Genomic DNA, 23518 nt, shown 5'->3' with positions numbered 1-23518 from the left:
CATTCTGAGAATCCGACCCAGCTCCTCCCGTTTTTCCCCTCACCGTGCATGTCATCGGCTGCGCTGATTTAGAGGCTCGACCAGAGGGCGAGCTGACTTGCTACATCTGTCTCTCACATGGCAGTAAGAAAAATAAAGCATCGCTTGTGTGTTTGGGTGCTGCTTTGTGTGTGAACTAATTGTTCGTACAGAACAATTAATGTTATAAACACGAGTTTCAGCTCTAAAACTACCGGTTGAGTAATCATCTTTAATTCTTACAAGCATATTCAGGCCAGTTCTGTACTATTACTGCCAAAAAAACATGGGACGTATGTGGTGGCTTACTTGGTCATTTAGAAAACCGTAAAGTTCTCAGCAGCAGCTTCCAGAGGTGAAGTTTGAGAAGTTCTGCAAAAACAAATGCAGCGAAATACTGTGAAAATGTGTCGGCATTATCAAATAAACCTGTTTGAGCTAAGGATGCTCTTTGTGATGCATGAACATGAAGGTAATCAGAATCTATAATGACTTAAAGACAATTTAAAAATGTCAACCAGATAAAACAAAATCTACAAACTCGTGTCACTTTTGAGCCTGGCCGATAACAGAAAGCTTTGATTTTGTTTGATTTCACCATTTTCTCCGCCTTGTCCATCCCGTGCAGACGAAGCTGCCCGTGCTGCTCCTCGGCCGCTCTGCGGACCTCCGCCCTGGCGAGTTCGTGGTCGCCATCGGCAGCCCGTTCTCCCTGCAGAACACCGTCACCACGGGGATCGTCAGCACCACCCAGAGAGGGGGCAAGGAGCTGGGCCTCCGCAATTCAGACATGGATTACATCCAGACGGACGCCATTATTAACGTGAGTGAACGCACAGGAGGAGCAGGAGAGCGAGGCTTACAAGAAGTAAAAAAAAATCTCTAAGCTGTTTGCAAGTTTTACCTGTTTGAAACTCTTATTCCCCTTTTTTTTATCACCTATAAGCAGCAGCTGTCATAATGAATGTGAACTCAGTGGAATGAAAGTTTCATCTTGTTTGTTTTCTTGCAGTACGGAAACTCGGGAGGGCCATTGGTCAACCTGGTAAGTTTGAAATTTCTTGTGTGCATTTTGTTCAACATATGTAAATATCGAACATGTATGTTGATCCCATTATCTGAGACATATTCCCAGTCTGCTTGTGGAGAAGATATGAGGTGACGCAAATCGACATGTTTGTTGCTGTTGTTCCGACTTGAATGACTCATATCTCACTCAACAACACGGTTTCTTTCCTCCTTAGCAGACACAACAGCGGTGTTTAGGAAAACGCCTGCATATTTCACATTTTGCCAGGTCGCAACCACAGACTTCGTCGTGTTTTTGTGTGACTTTTGCAGGATTAGCCAACAAAACGACTGAACGTTGATGCATGGGTTAGGAATTTTGTTTCTCCCAGCTTCGCACATATGGAGCGTGAAATTTGTTTTGCATTGGACTCTGATTCACATATTAGACGTTCAAGCTTCGATTTTAATGACTTTTCCACTTTGACTTTAATATTTTAACACAATGGATTCCACTCCTCTAATAAACATGGACCGGTCCCATAAAGCTTTTTTTTTTTTCTCTGATTGGCCTTATGAAATCTGTAAAACAAAAACAGAACTTTTTATAACACTCGACCTCAGCCGAGATATTACTTAACAGATGTCAGATGTGCAAACAAACATCGAGCATCGCTAAGTTCTCATTAGTCGAAGCCAAATAATCAGTTTAGGTAACGCTTGGCAGGCGACGTCAGGTCCACAGCTGACTCTGATTTTCAGCCGTGTTCCTTGAATTGCTCGTGAAATGACGCGAGCCTGTTGTTGTTTTTGCAGGACGGGGAGGTGATTGGCATCAACACTCTGAAGGTCACTGCCGGCATCTCCTTTGCCATCCCGTCAGACAAGATCAGACAGTTCCTGGCAGAGTCACATGACCGGCAGGCCAAAGGTTTGCCACTCTGCCAGTCGTCGATAATACGCAACAAATGGATTCTGTGCTGATAATTTAATCGCAACAGTTGTAAATCGCAACAGTTTTTCTGGAGATTTTGGTTTTTACTTTGAGTCACAGATTCTCTTTTTTCTGAAATATGCAGCTTATTCAGCTGTAACCACAGAAGAGAAACAATTTTTGTTTCATTTCCAAAAGGTGTTGCCAATAATGAAACTAAATGACTCAAAGGTTTGATTTTTATTTGAATTTATATTAAATCATGGGTTGGATTGTTGGTGAAAAAGCCACTTTATCACAAACAAAACAATTTTATGGAACGAATAAAGAAAATTTAGAGTCAGATAAGACGTAGAAAAAAAAAACATGATGTCAAATCATAAAGTTGCCATTTTAAATTCTTCCTCCTTCAGCTGAAAGCATCTTTTATAGCTTTAACATCACTTATAAGACCAATTTGACATACAGAAACTAACTTGTTTTGTTTCAGCTACATTTCACAATTAATTTTAAAACTTAATGCTACAAACACTTGACTAAATAAAAAGAAATCTAGTCGCTGGGCTTTATTGTAGATACAGAACAAACATGGAGATGTTTCTCTGCTGCTACTGCATTTACGTCTCTCAGTAAGACTGACTCAGGACTCTTGGCGTGTGGCTCCGTCTTTCTGGGTGGATTTTAGTGCGGTGTGAGTCACCTTTGACCTTCTAAAACAGGACGTCTTTAAAAATACCACTTTGTAAAGTTGTCACTTGACCTCGTTCTGCTGCTTTCACTCTACTAGACAGGCCTGGACTTTAGAACAAAAACAAAACTGAATTTCACATTATTGCAGCTCATAATCAAAAAAAAAACATTTTCTTTGTTCTTGAGGAAAACTCAAATAGTAAATCAGACCAAGCGCATCTCACTTAGCAACACGACTTTCACTGGATCGGGTTCCCTTTGTCCTGACGTTAACACAGGACATTACAGGACCCGCTACAAGCCAAGCAACCATGACGTAATTAAAAGCAAATAGTCCAAAACTCTGTCACGATACGAGGTTAAAAAGAGTTGACCCAGCTGTGTGTACAGTCAGCCGTGATTGGGACCAGTTGGCTGCAGTAATAAAAGTCATCATTTCCAGTGAAATGCATTTATTCCAAGCATTAAAGTTCTTTGTATTAAGTCCTTTGGAGTGACTTGTGTTTAGCATGATCCTCTAAAACGTTGACAGTATATTTAAATGTTGCAGACTTCTAATGGAGGTTTTTAAAAACATCTGCTAACATCGACTTTTTTTTTTTTTTTTGCTTCCCACAGGGAAAACATTACCAAAGAAGAAATACATCGGCGTCAGAATGATGAGTCTCACTCCGTCGTAAGTTTCTGTTCCAGACTGCATCACATTTCATTCCTGTACATGATCAATAAAAGAATCATCTTGATGCCAGAGCTTTGGTTTCCACAGTTACAAACACGTACCCCGATTCCTGTTGTCTCTAACATGGTGACACGGTGAGCCGAGGGCGGTCCGGGGTTTTCCACCTAACAAGGATGAGCAGACTGAAAATGTTTTAGTTCATCTTTAGCTACCTGCTGCCAATTCTGAGCTGGAAACAGGCAGGGATAGAAGAACAGGAGAGCAGCCAGAGAGGAGGAGGAAGACCCGCTCCAAATCAGAGAAACGGCCAGAATCTGCCTCAGTTTGTTTAAATTTAAAGATCCCAAAAGAGGAACTGAAGCTTAACTGCCTGTGTCACATAATTGGTATGACCTTGAAAATCGTTTATGTCACATTCTTCACCTTTTGTCACATTTCAGCCAAAACTTTCAATGTACTTTATTCACAACACAAAGTAGAGTGCTGGAAACCCTTTTTTAGCAGACGAGGACTGGAAAAGTTAGATTAATTCCAGATTCGCTTCTGCAACAAAAGTAGCAACACAATCGTGGCATGTTAAAGACATTCAAATTCACAGTTATTGACAAAGGAGATGCCACAATAATACAATTTTTTATTTAATGTTTTGCAGAGTTTTAAACCTCTTAGTGCCAGTTAATGTTTTAGAATCAGACGTCACCCAGTTGAGTATCATGGTTGATGTGTTTTGAAGGTTTTCACCGCTTCTTTTTTCTTTTTTTTTTTTTCCCTCAGGCTGGCAAAGGAGCTGAAGGAGAGGCATTCGGACTTCCCCGACATCACTTCAGGGGCGTACGTCATCGAAGTCATCAGCCGAACACCAGCCGAGGCGTGAGTGCTCTGTTTTCTCAGGAGAAACTTTAAAGATGTTTTCGTCCGATTCTGAGACCACTTCATTTACAAGTCGCACAGTTATTCCCTCAGTTGCTGCCAGACGTTATAAAAACTGGGTGGTGAAAAAATATTTGGTGTTCAGAGAAATTTCTGAGCAACCAGATGAAAACCAAGTTGCAGTCTTCCAACTGTGAAAACAGCCAGGGATGTTTGATTTCTGGTCATGTGGTGTTTTTTCTGTAGTCCTGTTGACTTTCATACTTGAGTTTTTCTTGTTAGTAATCCTGTTGAGTTGAAATGTCAAGTAAAAGTTTTTTGAGCTGGCAGTGGAAGCAATAAATGTACAAAGGCCCAACTCAACAAAGATGAGTTGGGCCTTATCAGGACAATTTTAGAAATTCCAATTTGTCCAGTTTGTGTATAGTTTGCATATTTGGTTTTGAACCAGTCAGGTTTAGGCAGAGTACATCGTCTTGTTTCACTCCAACATGTGATTTCTCCGAGGCAGAGCTGGCCTGAAGGAGAGGGACGTCATCATCAGCATCAACGGGGATCCTGTCACCTCGGCCACCGATGTCAGCAACGCCATAAAGCGGGACGACAAGCTGCGGACGGTGGTGAGGCGGGGAAACGAGGACGTCATCCTGACCATCATCCCAGAGGAGATTGACCCTTGACCTCTCAGCTAAAGAGAGCAGCCAATCAGCGTGAGAGCTGAAGCAGTCAACCAATCGCGAGTCGGCTCTCAGAGCTTCTCGACCAATCATGAACACTTTGAATGAAACGAGCATCCAATTGGAGGGTGTGTGTGTGTGAGGCTGCGGCTGTAGAACTTCCCTTTTTCTCTAAATCCTTCCTCCCACTCTGAGAGGCTCATTACTCCTCAGGCTGAAGCTTCACGTTAGCTCTTTTACTAATCTCCATTTACCTTCCGTCGTCTCTCATCTTCTATAGCCTAACACCTGTTGTGCAGAGAGGTTACTGCAGGTCACCGTAGTTCACCATTTACTGTATATTCATGTTCATGAGGGAATATTTTGTTAAAGTGTTTTCTCTTTGTGTTTGATGACAATGTTGTCAAAAAGGAGAATAAAATTATTTTTGAAAAAAAAAAAAAAAACAATGTTCTCACAGCATTCTGATTTCAGCAATTTGCTGGTAAAGGTGTGTAAAAATAAAAAAAAGTATAGATATATTTTGTTGCTGGAGCTTAATACTAAAGAAAAGGAAAATATACACATCAATTCAGTTGGGAAAAATGAAATCCTACTTTAACAAAATCTGCAATGGCACAAACGTATCTATTTATTCTGAAGAACTTTGATTTCATGTGGATCCAGAATTTCCTGGAACTTAGTTTCCCTTAAGTACAGAGATGTTAGACTGCAGACCCAAGTTTGAACTGCAAGGTAAAAACATTTCCAAAGCCAAATGTTGGAGAAGCCACATTTATGGCCCGAACACATCGAGCACAATATATTTTTTGTAAATTAGAAAATGCGCATCCACACAACAGGGTGCAGTGCCGCAGAAGACATACGTATGCCGGGCCAGTTGGTGGTGCTATAACACAAAAAAACACTGGCGCCATGTTTGTGGCAAATGTCGCACATGTACATTTGTATTTTAGCAGTTTGATATTGGACATGGAGATTATTTTTTTTATACTTATTGCAGCTTTTGATTCTGTATTCCTTCTCAAGTGTCTTTCAACAATGAACTTAGAATTAAACACTGAATAGTGTTTAAAAGTACAAAGGCAGAACTATAGGTAGAATAGCCTTTATCTTTGCTAGCAAAACACTGATAGCCATCCCCCGTTATCTTTCACTGCTCTATATTCTTATCAATCTCTCTATAGCAGCTCTCGTTGTTGCTCCACAAAGTCCCAAAACTTTAGAAATGGCTTTTTCTAGACTAATAGAGAATATCATCAGTTCTTGAATTTCTTTATATTGTGGCATGATGAGTTGCTTTTTCCATATGGTTGTCAGGTTAAGTTTAAGTGTGTTCTTCATTTTACAGGTCCAGGTGCGGCTTAGTGAAACTGAACTGAGTTTTCCATAAATATCGTCACGACTAAACAAGGGAGGCAGTTACTTCTTATTAAACAATGTTTTGGATTACTTTTTATTCCTTTAATGAATATACAATTACCAACTACTTTTTTTTTTGCATTAACTGTTATCTTTGTCTGATATTAAAATGTCATGATCCAGAACGTAAACAAGTGACAACAAAAAAAGCAAAAACTGTATAAATTTCTGCATTTCTGACTGCAAACCATTTAAAAACATTTAAAATAGATTATGTTTTACTACTTTCTAATGCTGAACAAATAATTTCCCTAAATTCTTGAACTAAAGAGAAAAATCCCTGCAACATCAGACATGAGGAGAGCATCTTTGCTCCTCAACCACTGGCCGTTTTACCGAAAGCGCAGAACAAGTACTGTTATTTTGAATTGTTAATTTCTTTCCTTGCTACCACCATCTCAGCTTTACCTCCGTTGTGTTGAAAGTTTCCTGCACAACACCGACGCTGCTCCGTTGGTATTAAACACATTTTATTTGTGGCTCACATCAGTACAGTTTAACTCCACAAGTTATAAATCTGCTTAATAGCTTACAGACATGTACAGTATCTAAAACATTTAAAATGTGATCATTAAAATAAGTTACATCATCAGCTTTCACCCCTGTAAGATCGAGAGAACACACCGGCTCAAACAGGGTCAGACCTACAAATGAGTTTTCAATTCGTATTTCAGGGAGTTTAATCCTCTCGGCTGTTCGTCTCACTTATGGACTGCAAGCTTCAAAGCAAAAAGAGATGCTTTAAGTGGAAAGACAACCCCTCTGCTGGTGCTATGCCTCAATCAGCGATGCAGGAAAACTTGCATTACATTACAATCTGCTGCAGATTTATCTGCGGTCTGTTAAAATATGAGTTTATTCTTTATTACAGTTTATTTTGAATTGATTTTAGTCATAAACACTGAGGTTTAATGAGTGTTATTGCATTGTTTTCAGACACTTTGTGGCCCTATGTTGCACTCAGGATGCTCAACCACAACATAGTGTCTCACTGACTTAACCTTTAAACCGGCAGCGTGGCAGGAAAGCAGAAACTGCAGATTCGACTGGAGAGCAAACACTTTGTCGTTTAGTGTCTAGTTTTGACATTTCAGGTGAAATTTGTTACAGTTTTATGCGTTAAAGGTGACTTCGTCCTCTCCGTCACCATGCCTGGTAACTCTTGACACCAATGTCTGGTTTAATACAAGCGCTGTAAGGCCTCCAGTTACATGACGAGTGAGTGCGCTAGCTGGTCTGAGCTCAGTCTGCAGCTGGAGTTGGGTGGATGTGATCCGAAGGCCCAATCGGAGCGGTTCCTCTCGGCGGTCCGCCCACAGCTCCATGGTTCAGAGCCGCCATCAGCAGGGCCTTTTCCAGCTTCTGCTCCAGAGCGTCCAGCCGCCGGTCCATGTGCTCCTTCAGCCTCCGCTCCATCTCCTCCAGGCGGCGCTCCATGACCGAGTCCAACTCACTGCAGAGAGACGTTTGTTGGAGGCGGTCACATACGCATCCCACTAATGAACTGAACCGTTCCAAACTAAATTAGACATACAAGTTGAAATATATTCGACAAAATGTCTTAATAAGTGGTGCTAACGTTTCCAGACAGCATCTTTAACTCAACGAGGCTTGTTAGTGGTTATGATTGAGTGCAAGGTCAACAGTTTAAACTATTTTACAAAAGGTACAAGGTAGTCAGACACGTTACCACTTTAATGAGGCCTGGAGGAGGATTCAAACTCTTCCCATATGCTGAAAGGAAATTCGCTGGGATGTTTAGGAACCGCTACGGATCAACCCAGCCATGAACTGGAAACTGCTGGAGCACCAGTGTCGATGTCCACACAGTGAGGCTCAACACTCACACCATGTCCAAAAACCTTCATCTTCACCCAAAATCAAAAGCTACATGGTTGAAATTTGGATGTAACTGGGTGTTCCAACAGAACAACCCATCCAAAACACAAGCTGATTTTAACATTAAGGGTGTGGGAATACGCTTACAAAAGGCCCGATCTAAACACAATTGAAAATTTGAAGGTTTCCTGATATTGGCCAGGAAATCAACAAGTTTGAATGAGTTATATCAATCCTGGCTAGAAAAGCAGGCAGAGATCCAACCAGAATCAGACCTGAAGCTCTCTGATGGTAACAAGGTGCAAATTGCTGAGAGCCATTCCAGCAAACATCAGTGGGGATGTACTGCATACGTTTAAATCACAGTGTATAATTTGGAGACTTTGTAAAAATCAGAAAATTTAAACTTGTGCTTTTAAAGACCATTGTAATTGTTTAATTACTCCACCCTGGTAATGGGCCATTTCAAATAAATTTAAAAAAGCCCTAAATTAACAAGCCATTTATTTCCATTATGTGTGGATGAGAAGCGGCTCTTGGTATGCAATAAAACTTAATGACGGGGCTGAGCTTTCAGCACACACAGCCCTCAGTGTCTGTGTCCAAATGAAAAACAAGACTCTTCTCAAAACACAGGAGCAGATCCTGCAAAAACAGCAGCTTTATGTCTAACAGCAGTTTATAGAAACGGTACTGTTGCCTTCGACTTATAAAACCCTTGTGGTAAATGAATACTAATCTAAACATCTGAACAGTTTTAGTTTATTAGCCCGACGAGGGAAGACGTACCGTTGAGCTGCGTTTCTCTCCTCAACATGGAGTCTGACTCAGCTGACCTTCTCTCTCTCTCTCTCAGCCCACTCCGCTTGGACAAAGAGCCTCATTTATTCAGCTGCGGTTTTTGATGCCGCATCAGACAGAACGATTCTTATGTTTCAAATCAAACCAGCATGAGCCGGAAGACTGGTGAGCTAACTACTCTGAGCCGGTTAAGTGCTGTTTTGCAAGACATTCGTGATTCACACGTCCAACGACGCTCATGAATCTGCTCTGTTGTGTGTGTTGGTTTCCCGCAAACCAGCCACTTCTCACCAAACCCGAATCCTTCTGACTCCGTCGCGTAGTTTTCTGGTGAACCACGCATTCAGTTTCAGGTCCAACCAGGTAGCAGACTGCAAGGAGAACCAAAGTAAAACCAAACTGTTGGCTTGTGAAAGAAACTGGCTTCCGTTTCGTCTTGGAGCATGGCGTGGCTGCGAAACCCGAGTGCTTTGTGTTCCTACGGCACTTCCTGTTTGATCTGAAAGCTTGAAGGGATCAGAAAACGTGTTGCTTCATCTCCCACAGAATCTGCTAAACTGTGGCAAGTTTTCCCCTTTAACATCACACACAGAGAAAATATTAAACTTTCCCAAACAGACTCACTTAAATACGGATAAAAAAAAAAAAAAATAAAAAAAATCACTCAGTAGATTTAATTGCAAACACACGTCAAGGTAGAAGGATATTAGCTATGACCCTGAGAAGCAAAGATTCTTTGGAGGGGTTGTGAGGTCATTTGAAAACTTGAAGTCCATAATTTTAGGTCCAACAGCTCACCACAGATTAAAGGGAATTGGTTAGGACGTTTGGGAGCAACCTAAGAATAATCTTGTCTCAATCGAGCCTTACTGGCAAAGTACAGCCGACGTGCAGAACTCGCAGCCAAATGTCTTCCGGAGAAAAGTTTGATGTTCAAACGAGACAAAGATTGAGCTGTTTGGCCAAAGTGACAATAGATATGCGTGGAGGTGTTGAGACGAGACTTTATAAGTACACTGTACCGACCATAAAGCATGGTGGTGGCGGCATCATGCTGTAGGGCTTGGCTGCCAGAGGTACTTAAACGTTGCACAAAGTGGATAAAACAATAAATTAGGAGGATGCTCTCCAGACGAACAGAAACAAAACTACAGTTTTTCATCTTTGAAAATAAGGAGGAGCGATCTAGAATCAACACACAGCTTCAGTTATTACAGCTAGAAACTAGCTGCCCGAAATCTGGGTGAAGCGAAGAACTCAGACCTGAACCTTCAGAGACACATAAACACAGTTCCAAAGTCAGCCTTCTATCACCTGAAGATGAGTTTAAAAGACGGAGACCTGCAGATGGGAGGGAGCTCTCTAAACTCCACCTACCAGGTGCCATTCCTCATCTTCTTCTCCCTCTCAAGCGTTGACTCGGTGTTATCCAGGCGAAGCTGTGCGACCTGTCCACAGACGCTCTGGAGCATGGGCAGAAGCTCGGGGCTCAGCGCCTGCCCGTGGCTCCGCCCTGTCAGGAAGTGTGACATCATTTCCTCCAGCTGGGCGTGGTTCACTGGCCCCCCATTGTCGCTGCTTGCTGCAGATGAAAGACAGATTTTATCCACAACGGTGTTGGAAATAAAAGGCCTGGGCGATGAAACCCTTTGGCCACAAGGTGTCACTATAGGACAGAAGCAAGACAAGTTACAGAAACAATGACTTAAATTCATAATAACTGCTTTATATGAACTCTTAGTAAAAAAAAAAACATTCTCCTTTATTTGCATTCATTCATGATGGAGTGAAGCTGAATATGCAGAAGGTTGCAGTGACAGAGGTAGACAGCGGGGATAGCACCTCGTACTTTGTATGTGCATAGTAATACATTCTGCAATTGTGCTCCAATCATTTACTGATAATTTGAAATAAGCCAGAAAGACAAGTGAGACGTACTGGTATTGTTGGAGCTGATATCGGAGAGTGAAAGGTCTGGGGAAGTGGAGCCCTCTGACATCCCTCCGTTGTGAGACGGAGTCAGGTCTGCAGACCTGATGGGCTCTGGAGGCTTGAAACAGATTTTTAAAAAGTTATTATTCAAAGAATTTAAACATTTAATGAAAATCTAGCTGAAAACTGAGCTCAGGTACTTTCTCCTGACACAACACAGTTTATTACATTTTCTCCTAAAAAAAAATAAAAATTAAACTCAGTTTAGCTCATTGTAAATTACTAAAAACAAACTGAGGCAGGAGCAAAACACATTATCAACTGGTCTGTGAGTTTTTTCTTAACTTTGCTATAACCTCATAAAGGCTGCATTCACAACCATCCTGTTTAGTCCGCTTTAACTGAACTCGGAGCAGGAAGTCCGGCTTGTTTGAGGAGGTGTGAATGCATAATCAAACTCTGATGCGGACCAAAACTGAGAGCTCACGTCCACCTAAAATCCTACGTCTCGGTTCAATTAAAGAGAATTCTAGTACGGTTTGAATGCGTGTGTGAATGCCAAACGGACTGGAAACCGCTTCAAAAGCAAGAAGCAGAGTATAGCGCAGGGCATAGTGGGTAAATACAACCAAAACAAAGGCACAAATCTAGCGCTGGCGGGAGAAACGGCTTGTGGTTTTTTTTTTGTTTTTTTTTTACGAAAGACAAAACAGAAATCCTACAACTGCTAAAATCTGATGCCACTTTATTTTTGAATACATTTTGTGAAGAAAGAAGTTGCACTCATGTCTCCTTCTGAAGTTTCTGTGTCATTTCCTTCAGTAGTTACTGGTGCAGTGCCACCACAGGTGAGGAGGTGAACAGGTTTTTCAATTAGTTTGGATTGTTTGACACAGTTCAGTGTGAAAGCGAACCGCACCAGGTGAAAATGCAACAAATGTTGCAACTTTCATCCCCAATCGAACTGAGTCTACTGGACTATCCAGGGTAATATAAATGTGAGTGGAGTTCTGATTTAGCCCCAGTTGCAGCCACGATAACCCCCCAGAGTCTCTGTGGGTCAGATAATTGTGATACCGTGGCATCAGCAGGATGAGGTTGATTCCTAGCAGTTGCTCCTCCAGCCAATGCAGAGAAAGCTCCACCACCCATCAGGAGAGGCAGGAAGCCACCCAGAGAGCCTGTCTGATTCTAGGAAAAAGAAATAAAACACAGAATGCTCAATTTGAAACAGGAAATGCATCAGGGCCTGCAAAGCTCTCATGGAGGCATTTTAAAATGTTTTCTTCCCACCTTCTGCTGGAACTGCACCATGTCCAGGAGGTTCTGCGCTCCGGGAGACAAGCTAGTTCCCATCTCCTCAACCAGACTCTGCACCTGCTGCAGGTCTATCCCGGGGCCGCGGGTCGGAGCGGGCTGCAGCTCCTGCAGGCCCACCACGATTCGACGAATCAGAATGCTACTTCTGCCCGCCAAAGAGAGCAACTGAGGGGAATGTAAATGTAAACGTATGAGACTTTTTTTTTTGGGGGGAGGGGGGGTGTTCAGTTTATGTCTCACCTTCACTTCACAGGCTGACGATGGAGAGTCAAGCACCAGCTGCTTCCTGTAGAAAGGACCTCTTTCTGGACTGTGAGAAACAAACAAAAGCACCTGATCTCACTTGACAAATTTACTGTTTCAGCATACATTTAACTGCCTGTCAAATACACACACAGATTTTACAGTGTGGCCATCCGAAAGGATTACAAACACAAACTTTCACAAACAAACGATGCAACAAAACAGAGTCGGTTAAAGCATGTGCAGACAGAAGAGCCAAATCTGAAATTCCCCTACAAAGATCTGCATACTTTGATAAGCTGCTCACTCTGCCTGCTGTTAGTCCGCAGTAAGTTTCCGTACTTGTCTGACTGAATGCTCTCCTCCTTCATGCCCCGCACCGTCCCACAGTACTCCTCCAGTTGGTTGTAAACCTCCATGGTTCGAGCCTCGCTGACCACCATCAGGCTGCTGACAGCAGCGGACGAGGCTGTGCGGCAGCTGAGAGTCAGGACACAAGGCGAACCTTCCTCCACCTGCTCCAACAGCACCGGAGCAACACTGCAGAGCACACGGCATTGATTACGCACTAATCAATGCTCAGTAAATCACAGAAGCTAAAAGTTAAGACAGGAAAAAAGTGTGGGGGGCGGGAGGCATTCTTACTCATCAGTTTCTTTGTCAGAATGACTGAGATCTTCTTCATCGTCGTCTTCTCTGTTGCTCAGATGAACAGGAAGCAAGATGTCACCCAGCTGAGGTCCCTCAGTCTGACAGACCCAGGCAGCTCCACTTTTCACGCCGATGTCCACCATGGTGCTGCAGCTGGAGTTGTTACCTTCAAGGCAACAAGACAAAAACAGACAAATCAGGGTGGTAAGATTAGTTCTTCTGTGTTTTTAAAAAGCCTAGATCTAATTTCAATTAATGGAGACATTAATTATTCCATGAGAGATGAACACGGCTGAGGGTGTTCTGATATGGTTCTTCCAAGCTAATCAGATAAAATATTTTATTCTCTTCGTTTAACCCTTTAAATAAAATCAACCATAGTTTGTAATCTGATCAAATATATTATTCTCTATGGGTATGCCTGTTATTGGCCGATTGAAAAATCAGCCCATTATCTAAATATCAGCCAGAAAAAAACCCCAATGAAGTCGTTGCTTTAGGAAACGCCAGCGAAGTTCCTATTAAATATGTTTTAATCAAGAAAAAATGTAAAATTAAAATACATTAAAAAAAATTTAAAAAAAATATATATATATATTTTCTAGTCACAGAAAAAGGCTTGTTAGTAATTGGGATTTTACTCCGGTCTGTTGATTTTAACCAGCTCTAAATCCGATTTTTTTTTCTAGAAAAAGTAAACCTCCCACATGTAGCTGCTAACATCAACATCAACATCAACATTTTACCGTAAAAACGGCCGCTGGTCACCGCTCCTCTGTTCTTCTCACTGTTTCATTCTCCTCGTGTTTTCACACACATTTAACAAACGTGACTGGACTGCCAGCTCAAACTGAGACGACGATGAAATAAAACAGAAATAAAATATAATCAGACCTGCTTCTTCGGACGCTTTGGTGACGTAGCGCCGTGCGACGGACAGCTTACTGAGGTGTGATGTCATCAAACGTCGACTGGCTCCTAGACGTATTTGTTTTGGTGAGAAAAAGAAATCGGCTTTAAATTTGATTAAACTCGTATTCTGTCTGCTGTTGTTTGTTTTTACAGGGAGTGGGTATATTTTTCTGGAGACGCGTTTGCTGTCAGAATAATAGCGAACGACTGGGGTCGTACTTTGTAGTGTTTTATGATAATTAAAGATGTTTTAATACCAGTCATTTTGTTTTTTAACAGAAAAACAAGTCGCAATGCGAGATTAAAGTGGAGTCATCCCTCTCTTCATCGTCATGGTTACAGAGGCAAAGCTGTAAGAAGCTCAGTAGCAACAATTTCTATTTAGTCGTCTTTAACTTTATACTCTTAAATCAATTACATTGGAACCTTGGACAAGATGTGAAGGGCCATTAACAATGCTTATCACAATTTCCAGGGTAAATCATGTTAATGGCTAATACCAATATAATGCAGTGGTAATGTTATCTGCAGGGATCAGGAAGCTGACCAGAGTTAATTGAAGTAAGTCAATTACAGGAAAATCATGAATGAAAACGATTTAGAGACTTGAAACTGGAGGGCGGATGTTCATATCCCAATGGGGCAACGATCCTAAACATTCAACCATAGCTAAAACGGAAAGGCCCTCATCATTGATTTCATTTGAATGTTTAAAAATCTAAATATATTGTTATTTCACCGTGCAGATGTAAATGTACCTTATTTCAAGCAACAAAATAAGGCACCAGTTATCTAGCATATTCAACAGATTAGTCTAGTAAAGGCAATTAATATGATATTGTCTTTTTTTTTTCTTGTGCCTGTTATATTCTCTTCCTAACATCATCTGTTCCCAAAGCCGGGGGATGGACTTCACAGAATGCTATGAAGACACCGTGTCCAGTGTTGCTGCTGCGGCCCGCTCAGGCTGCAGGAGGCGGCTGAGGAGGCTGATCCACAGAGGATGCAGCGTCGACAGTCGAGATAACCGCGGCTGGAACCCTCTGCATGAGGCAGCAGCAGCTGGCAGTAAAGACTGTGTGGAGGAAATATTGTCTGCAGTAAGTGGTAAGAAAAGTTACCTAAATGTGCAAAAAACGTTGACTCTGACAAATGGCAAACAAAGAAGTTGTCCCTGATATTGTCAGGATGTCCTTTTTAATATTCACTTCTAACCTTCGTGCAGAAAGCTCCTCCAGATGTCATCGTGATTATGTGAACGCGCTGACTCACGAGGGGGAGTCAGCATGTTACCTGGCAGCGCAGCGAGGACACCTGGCGGTGGTCCGGCTCCTCCTGAAAGCGCATGCTGACCTCAACCAGCTGACTAATGACCTGTCCTGTCCTTTATATGCAGGTAAGACAGTTAAACACACAGCTTGGCCTGAATATGTTTGTGAGCCACATGAGCATTCAAACACCTCTCCTGTGTGGATCATCTGTTTGCCACCAGCCGTGGACAATGGGCACACAGAGGTCGTGAAGCTGCTGGTCAGGAAAGGAGCGCAGGTCAACAGGATACACACAGCGTCCTGCTGGACCTGTCTACACCAAGCTGTTTACAAGGCAATTCATCAGAGAACTGATCTCCTGTCATATCCTCTCCACAGCTGTTTTTGATGAAGAGTTTTCCCTCCCTCCTCAGGGTCACAGAGACATCGTTCGTGTTCTTGTTGACGTTTGCAACCTCGAGGCGCACGATGACCACGAGATTTCACCGCTGTTTCTGGCAGCACAGTACGGACAGAAGGAGTGCCTGGAGCTCCTTATTAATGCTGGTGGGCATTAATGCGTGTGGTTTGTGTATATTTGATTGCGGATGTGTTCAAGGTGACGTTGCTTTCAGCTCACTGACTGGCACTGACCTCACTGAGCTGACTGAAATCATCTCAAGGCAACAGCTGAACAAAGAACATTTATTTCCTACAATAATTTTTTTTTAAAAATGTATTGCTCTATGTTTAAATGTAACAGTCATGATGCTGAGTGGTTCAGTATCACTGAACAGTACACAGAACGCAAAGGCGAGAGCTAATAAAAAAGGCAGCAGATAGCCATGTTAAAAGTATAGTGGAAGAAGGGAAACTGTTGTTTGAGCAAAGTCAAAATAACACACTCAAGTAAAGCATGGCCGCGATATGGAACAAAATAACACATATTCAACTTCCTCTTCAGGTGCCACTGTGAACACACAGGCAGCTGATCTGGCGACGCCGCTGCTGATTGCCTCCCAGGAAGGCCACCAGGCTTGCGTGGATCTCCTGCTGGATCACGGCGCCGATCCGAACATGGCCTGCAGCAAAGACTGGCCTCAGTTTCCTATTCATGCTGCTGCTGAGTTTGGCCATATGAGGTACCTTTATCAACTTGCCTTCATGAAGAGTCGATAATCAGGGCCTTTCTAAGCTTTTAAGAATGAATACTTTGCTCTTGAATCATATGCAATTTGTACCTTGATTCCTTTTCATCTTTTTATTGCTGTGTTTAAACCTAAGTCATCAGATTCTGGCTGCATTTCTATCTCCTTCTTGATATTAACCTTTGCAAAATCCGTAATCCCAGTATTCTGCGAAGGCTAATAGAGGTCACTGACCGGACGTGTGACCGGGGCGAACGCATGGTCAGTCCGCTGTATGTGGCCATCCACAGCGACCAGACCGGCAGCATCCAGCTGCTGTTAAAGGAAGGTTACAGCCCAGATGCTCAGGACTACGCAGACATTCTGGGTTTCCCTTCTCCGCTCTCGCTGGCATTACATCGTACATCCACCAAACCGTGCAGGTGTGTTGGCTGGTTTTTAATCTTTAAAAGCACATTTATCTGATCATTTACATGCCGTATTTGCATTTTTCCTCTTTTCCTTGAAGGCCACACAATTTGATAAAAAAGATGAACAGTAGCAAATTAGATTATGTTATGTGATTTTAAGTCTTTATGTTGTTAAGCAAGTGTTTTACTTATTTATTTTCTTTCAGTTCATTGTGAATTGCTTTTTTCATAGATTTGGTGTTCTCTGTTTTATTTCATTTTATTCTTATTGTCACCAAAAGTTATTGGATTTACTTTTTCTCTCTCGTGACTGGTGAGGAAAAAAAAGCAAAGAAAATAAAATAAAATGCCACAAGGTGTATTACATAATTTACAAGTTTGCAAATACTTAATTCCTCATTGTACTGTTAAAAATACTGACCAGTGACAATAAATCTTACCTAATCTAATCTAATTAGCAGGGACAATTAGCATAGATAACTCAAACTCTACAAGCCGGAGTTGGCGTGTTTGGGGTTAAAGTTCAGAACCATCACAAAGAGACTGAACAAGTACAGGATGTTTAAAAAGAAAAATGAGATAAATGGTCCGACTGTCTTATAGAAAGCCTCCATCCACATACCAGACAAAAGATATATAATGAATTTGAGCAATACTTCATTAGGTGAGCAATAGATTCATCAAATACATTCATATAGAAAAAGTAAAATTATAAAACATGACAATGATTCTAAAAACAACAGAAGATGTTTCAACAGAATGGCTGAAAAAGAAAATAATCAAGGTGTTGCAAGGGTCCAGTCAAAGTTCAGACCAATCATTATATTCATAACGATGTCAAAGACTGATCAACTCAGAGCTTTCAGAGCAGGAGATGAACTTTATTTTACTTCAGTCATTCAGTTTTTTTTTAGCATTGAAGTTTTGTAAAAGAATAATAGTCCTGTGTTGTGCAGAATGTGTTCTCGTATTTGCACCGTTAGTTTTTTTTTTTTTTTTTTTGCCTACTATAAACAAAAACGTTACGTCCTGAAACACAAAAGCTTTACAAAATAAATCAGTTCTATGTTCTCCTTCACGACGTTAGTCCTTTTAATTTTCCAGTAAAGCAGAAGAATGAATCAAGATAACAAAATGAATGTGTCCCTGATCCAACGTTTTGCTTTTCAGTGAGTCCGTAAAGCTGCTGCTCAGTGCAGGAGCAACTTTGAATGCAGAGGAATGGACTTACGCCCTGGGCACTGACAGAACAGACCTGCTGGAGCTGATTCTGGACCACAGGTGGATCCCTCGGCCGGAGGCGTTTTCCAAGGGCTTTTTGGCACCGCATCATCGTGGGAAGACCATGTTAAAGCTAAAGGAGCTGAGGGAGCTGGTCTGTGTAGCACTGAGCCAAGTGGACTTTGCTTCGAGTTGGCTTTCCATACTTCTGAACAAAGGACTTGAACCATCTCTGCTGCTGCACCCCCACATGTAAACGCTCTCTTACCGTTTTACACGTCCCTTTGTTGAAAGCTTGATTTAACAGAGATGCTCCACATCTTTTGTCCTGTGCAGGCTGGAGAAGGCAGACAGCGATGTGCTCAACTATCTGCTTGAGTTTGTAAACTGGTCGACTCTTTCTCCTTCTCTGAAGATTATCTTGGACCAGAGGCGAGCAGAGAAGACCTGGGAGCCACACACTTATTTTGGTACAAAATTTGTACTTGAGTTGGTATTTTACTTTAGTAACGTCACATTAATAGTTGCTGGATCCTTTCTCTCCATATTTTAGATTCAGTTCCCTGTCTTTTCCACCTCTGCCGACTGAAGGTTCGCGAAGTGCTGGGGCCAGATCAGCTGATGAGGACCAACGTAGTCCAGCAGCTTGTCGTTCCCTCTCCACTTCACGATTTCTTGAAATTTAGGGACATCCAGGAACTGTCCAGCACCCGACCCCCACCATCACCTGTTATAAATCGCATCGAGAGATACCGCAGCACACACGAACACAGACATGTTGTGTAAATCTGATTTGGTGCTTGTCATTTTGTCACTCGTGCTGGTTAAAAGTGATAAAATCTGTCTTTCGCAAGGAGATGCCAGTCTTAATGGGTCCCACAGAGACTGCTGTTCAAGCCCTCACATCCAAGACGTATTTACACCGTTCTGTCTCATGGAAACATTCCAAATTACTCCATATGTTGCGGCTGGTTTAATGAAATTCAGGGTTTTTGGCTGTTAAAAGAGGTGAAGGAAATAAAAATTACATTTTCAGTAATATTTTTGCCTATGGAATTGTGAGACCTTTTCTATATATTTCTGATTTTTCAAAAGAAATATAGAGAATGAATGTAGAAAAAATATCAAAACTATTATGAAAAAAATGAAAGGAATAAATACATTCTGAAAACTGTTGCATTTAGTGAAACCTTTAAGATAAACAAATTGGTTGACTTGGTTGGTATTTAGCTTCTAGGGTAGATTTAATATCGTAATAAAATATTAGCATGCAATTTGTATTTTATTTTGTAGTTGAAATAATACATTATGATCATGTTAGGTTTTGTTTAGCAGCTACAGTAGTTCTGTCACAAGTTGTGGTTTATGTGTACGTGTTTATATTTTATTTATTATATTTTTCTTCTGTTTTTAAAGATGTCAAGCAAATATTGTTATACATGTTAATTGCATTCAGTTATTTTCTTTTTACAGTTGAAAAAATACATTATTTCTGTTCAATTATTATTTATAAAAATAGACAGATACATGAATAAAAGGTAATTCCCAAACAGCCAAAATATGTTAGCGGTATCAGTTAGCGTTTAATCGGAAAGATTTGATTGGATGAGCGCCAAGGTTTCTTGGGAGTTGTAGTTGGCAGCAGGAGATAGAAACGGTCGGTACAGGCGCATTTTGGGGCGTTTTCTTGGCAAAAATTCAATTTTTAATGTAAGGTGGTTCTGTCAAAAGCTGAGGAAGGATATGCCTTAATGTATTTCATACGTGAGTATATAAAGTTATGGTCTTTTTCAAACGAAATGTTTGTTTTTTTCTTAGATAAGTGACAAGCAGTGAAGCTTGCTAGCTTCGCTCTTGTTGCTACTCAGCTTCCAGAGATCAACCTTTAACATGTGACTGCTAATTTACAAAGCATTCTGTTCAGGTTGTTGCATTTGGACTAATTTGTAGCAAATATTAAAATAAAGCAAATTCTAATTTATCACATTAAAATGTCTGTCAGGCTCAGTGACAGGAAAGCAGGCTACCAGGAAGCTAACAACAGCTAGCTCTGTTTATGAACACAGACTGAGGGAAGCGTGTTTGGTTTGTTCAGAGGTACAGGGTTCGTACGGCGCTTAAAATCCTTAAAAAGGCTTGAATTTCAATTAGGTGTTTTCAAGGTTTGGAAGGTGCTTGATTTCTTTATGAAGTCATTGAAAGTGTTTGATATTCAAACCAACATTCAAATTAAGTGCAATCCAACGTTTGGCTAAAAGCCTAAATTTGGAATACGTTATTTACAGTTGAAACCATGTATTTTCATTCGCCTTGTAAAATGACATTTTTTTCCCACTATCTAAAGTTAAATCGGTCTAAACTTCTCTTGTTTTATGCCAGTTAGAGTCACCAAAATTATTATTATTTGGCAAGTGCCAGCGAATTAAAATGTTGTAGTAAAATCAGTCCTGGACGAGGATGACTGTAAAAAGCTGGGTACGAAACAGACCCTTTCTCTTTTGAGTGGATTTTCACTATATTAGTGAAAATATCTAAATGTACTCTTTAGATATATTGCTCTTTGTGAACTGAATATGTGTTTCACTTTTTGAGTTGAATTAATTAAAGTTTAGTAGCATTCTAATTTGCTGAGATATTCAATTTGGGTTAATTAGATTTAAATATTAGCCTTAAAAAAGATCTGAGATACCTTGAAATTCATCAGCGCAGAAGTAAACTTGGCTCTGTTTTGGAAAATTTAAACATTGACTTTAAATAAATCCAAAGTGGTCTGTAGTAGAACCATCTGTTAATCAGCATTAAGTGGGAAAACCTTTGATATTTTCAGATGGTTTCCAGGAGCCAAAAACAAGACTGACTTTATCACCCTTTTGCATATGACAATATCATCTGCAGGTAAAATATATAATTTTAATAAATACATATTAACCAATATTAGTTAATCTCTAACCACTGAGCATTTCAACTGAAAACTTGCAACGCAGTAGCTGAAAGGTCTTCAGATCGTGTGTCCGGGTTTCGTGAGATCTTTTTCCTGTCTCTTCTTTTGTCTTCATCTAGTCCAGTTTCCTCAAATATTTTGGGACAGAACACACACTGTTAACCACATAAAGTTCAGAAAGTTTATTTGAATCTCATTTGCTCTTTAGGTTGTGGCGGTGATGCCAAGTATTAATGCACTGAAAGCTTGTTGTTGAGCTGCTGAGGTGGCTTCCTCTGACCACACTTCAGCGACTTTCGATCATGATTTTATTTTGAGGTCTAAAAGTGCGGCTTCAGTAATGGTAATAAAAAAAAAACTGGCATCTGTTTGATTTAAAAAAAAAAAAAAAGAACTGTCAACTGAAACGCAGCTGGGATGATTGAACAAATTGCTGCTCGGACTGTGTTTTTATTTTGTCCTAAATTGAGACAAATAACAACTGGAAAACTGGATGAGTTTCTAAATTGCATTTTTGCGGCCCGTGTTACAGTGTCAGTTTCTTTCCCGATATTTGAGACCGTTACTCTGAGAAACAAGATGACTTAAGCTTGTTACTGTAAACCGTGATTTCTTTCTCTGTACTTTCTGCCTTGGAGAAAAACAAAAAATCAAAACCACAAGTGACACCTCCCCTCTTCTGCAATTCCAGAGAAGCTACCGATGGTAGCGTTTCGGTGCGGATGTTTTAATAATCTATTCGCTTTTGTTGTTGCGGCAGCTGAGGCCAGCCTTAGCGACACATCCCGTCCGTACTTCATCCAGATGAGGAATGCTGGCAGCATGCAGCCGGTTTTTAGAAGAGACGCAGGAGTTTGGCCACAAACACGAAGTCTTCTCTACAAGAACCTGCTCATCAAATGGAGGACCAAGCAGCAGAGCCTCCAGGTATTCCCGTTCTGTTCTGGTGACTTCAGGCTTTTTTCTTTTCTCTTTGCTTTTTGCATTGAGTTTTCTCAATACTCTACAGCTAACAGAAGAAGCGAAATTATACATTGCTTTCTTCCAGCATCAAAATACCAACTCTGCATTAAGGAGAATGAAAACTTGTTTGTTGCTTCCATTTCCTCTTTGTTAGGCCATGCATTTTTAATTTGGCTTTAAGTTGCATTGATGCATTTTTAATGGCTCAGCATAGCAGCTTTGAACTTGCACACTCTGCCTCAGATAAACTCTTAACGTCTTACCAGGAATGGCAATCATTATTGCTGCTGTCATCTGGAACTTGTCCAATGATTTAAAATCAGTCTAGTTGTGTGAAAGAATATTGTTTTCTGTAGTCTGCTAATCTCAAGTGAGCTGAATCATCTTTTACATGCCCATAATTCATCTTTCCCACCAAACTGTCAATCCAATTGAAAGAAAATAAAGTGCTTATAAAAGACTCGAGCAAGTAGAGTTAATGGAATATCTGAATCACCGAAAGCAAATTATTTGGACATTTGGAGATCCTGCTGCATGATCTCGGCACCTCATGTCACCCCACGTATACCAAACATGTGCGTCACTGCCACAGAATAGATGCAACTCTGACTCAGCCACAGCGTCAGTGATCTAATAATAATTTTCTCCCATTGCGTGCTCTCGTCTGCGCAAAACAAATTTCAGTCATGTAGCTCACCGGTTGATTGTAACGTGACACGAAACCGACTGTTTGTCCTTCTTTCCGCATCATTCTGCACTCTCGCAGCATAGATGTGTTACTTCCAGCAGAAGTAACACGTCACAGCAGAACGTTGCGAATTCAGAACATGCTTCTAAGATGGTGCATGTCTCAGAAACGTGTGGTTCCTCCTGTGTAGGAACAACAGTGCTGCATGTTTTCCGCTACGTAGCACACATGGCGTCTTGGGATAGGTGTAACCCCAAAACTGGCTCTAAATTGCAGCATGCTGGTCATCTTTCTACTGGTGCAGTTTGCCTCCACGGTCCTGCTCCCAACCAGCAGTTAAGTGCTGAAAAGATGTGGGAGCTCTTGCTGTTCTTCCAGGCTGTACTTCAAAGTGTAGTTGGATATGGACTGTCTGGATGGTGTGGTAACCCTACGGCCTAACTAAAGTCCCAGCTGGCTTATCTGTGGCATGTTGGCTTGAAACGATGAGGAGAAAGAAATCCCGCTCCCTTCACACCATTTGGAGGAGCTCTCTCTTCTCGTATACGGACAGTCCTCTCTCAAATCCTCTACACAGAATACAACTTCCTGCTGTCTGATAGGGGACACTGCAAACACAACCAGTTTGTAGCATGATTATTTTTTTTGTCAGTTGTAATATTTAATGTATTTAGGGTAGAAGTAGGTGTTACAAATCTTTAAATTGAAAAGATTTTCCTCATCGGAAGAGTCTTTTAAGCAAAGTACATCAGATGATTTGTGGAAAAAATTTTGAATTTTATGCTTCATTCGTTAAATAGATTAACAGGAGGTTCCATGTTGGTGTGTGTGTGTGTGTGTGTGTGTGTGTGTGTGTGTGTGTGTGTGTGTGTGTGTGTGTGTGTGTGTGTGTGGGTGTGTG

General features: G+C 41.1%; 4 protein-coding genes across 7 annotated transcripts in view; 3 read left to right on the top strand and 1 right to left on the bottom strand.

The window, feature by feature from the left end:
- Window positions 1-619: 619 nt before the first annotated feature.
- On the top strand, window positions 620-5303 carry LOC106955013 (serine protease HTRA1B; the record flags this gene model as incomplete). The annotated part of the gene is made up of 6 exons (XM_015044928.1): window positions 620-841; window positions 1031-1063; window positions 1843-1957; window positions 3269-3326; window positions 4104-4199; window positions 4711-5303. Coding segments are annotated over 6 exons (693 nt in total), but the record flags the coding sequence as incomplete, so codon positions are not given.
- Window positions 5304-6751: 1448 nt separating this feature from the next.
- cunh10orf88 (chromosome unknown C10orf88 homolog) lies at window positions 6752-14000 on the bottom strand. The gene is made up of 9 exons (XM_015044927.1): window positions 13831-14000; window positions 13079-13250; window positions 12776-12973; window positions 12431-12500; window positions 12164-12355; window positions 11948-12061; window positions 10877-10988; window positions 10316-10520; window positions 6752-7751 (listed from the first exon to the last, which is right to left on the bottom strand). The coding sequence occupies exons 2-9, from the start codon at window positions 13225-13227 to the stop codon at window positions 7541-7543; spliced, it is 1251 nt and encodes a 416-aa protein (XP_014900413.1). The 5' UTR covers window positions 13228-13250; window positions 13831-14000; the 3' UTR covers window positions 6752-7540.
- Window positions 14001-19066, top strand: asb3 (ankyrin repeat and SOCS box containing 3). Of its 2 annotated transcripts, XM_015044925.1 has the most exons (11): window positions 14001-14080; window positions 14276-14348; window positions 14895-15103; window positions 15222-15392; window positions 15489-15601; window positions 15681-15813; window positions 16211-16388; window positions 16598-16816; window positions 17975-18277; window positions 18362-18495; window positions 18579-19066. In XM_015044925.1, the coding sequence occupies exons 2-11, from the start codon at window positions 14329-14331 to the stop codon at window positions 18809-18811; spliced, it is 1713 nt and encodes a 570-aa protein (XP_014900411.1). In that variant the 5' UTR covers window positions 14001-14080; window positions 14276-14328; the 3' UTR covers window positions 18812-19066. The 2 variants fall into 2 exon arrangements, with proteins under 2 accessions (XP_014900411.1, XP_014900412.1); XM_015044926.1 differs by lacking the exon at window positions 14276-14348 and having other exon boundaries at window positions 14008-14080.
- Window positions 19067-19605: 539 nt separating this feature from the next.
- The window catches only part of abca5 (ATP-binding cassette, sub-family A (ABC1), member 5), a 23295-nt gene continuing 19382 nt past the window's right edge, over window positions 19606-23518 (top strand). Inside the window, exons 1-4 of one of the 3 annotated variants that reach the window (XM_015044923.1) lie at window positions 19606-19789; window positions 20028-20129; window positions 20853-20920; window positions 21727-21893. In XM_015044923.1, the coding sequence (XP_014900409.1) occupies window positions 20902-20920; window positions 21727-21893 (186 nt within the window). In that variant the 5' untranslated portion in view covers window positions 19606-19789; window positions 20028-20129; window positions 20853-20901. The remainder of the gene's footprint in view (window positions 19790-20027; window positions 20130-20852; window positions 20921-21726; window positions 21894-23518) is intronic. The other 2 variants (XM_015044921.1, XM_015044924.1) reach the window with 2 other exon arrangements.

Source organism: Poecilia latipinna, unplaced genomic scaffold (genome assembly GCF_001443285.1).
Source record: "Poecilia latipinna isolate Pla-1442-1.1 unplaced genomic scaffold, P_latipinna-1.0 Scaffold697, whole genome shotgun sequence".
Lineage (NCBI taxonomy): Eukaryota > Metazoa > Chordata > Actinopteri > Cyprinodontiformes > Poeciliidae > Poecilia > Poecilia latipinna.
This window is presented reverse-complemented; position numbering and strand designations above follow the sequence as displayed.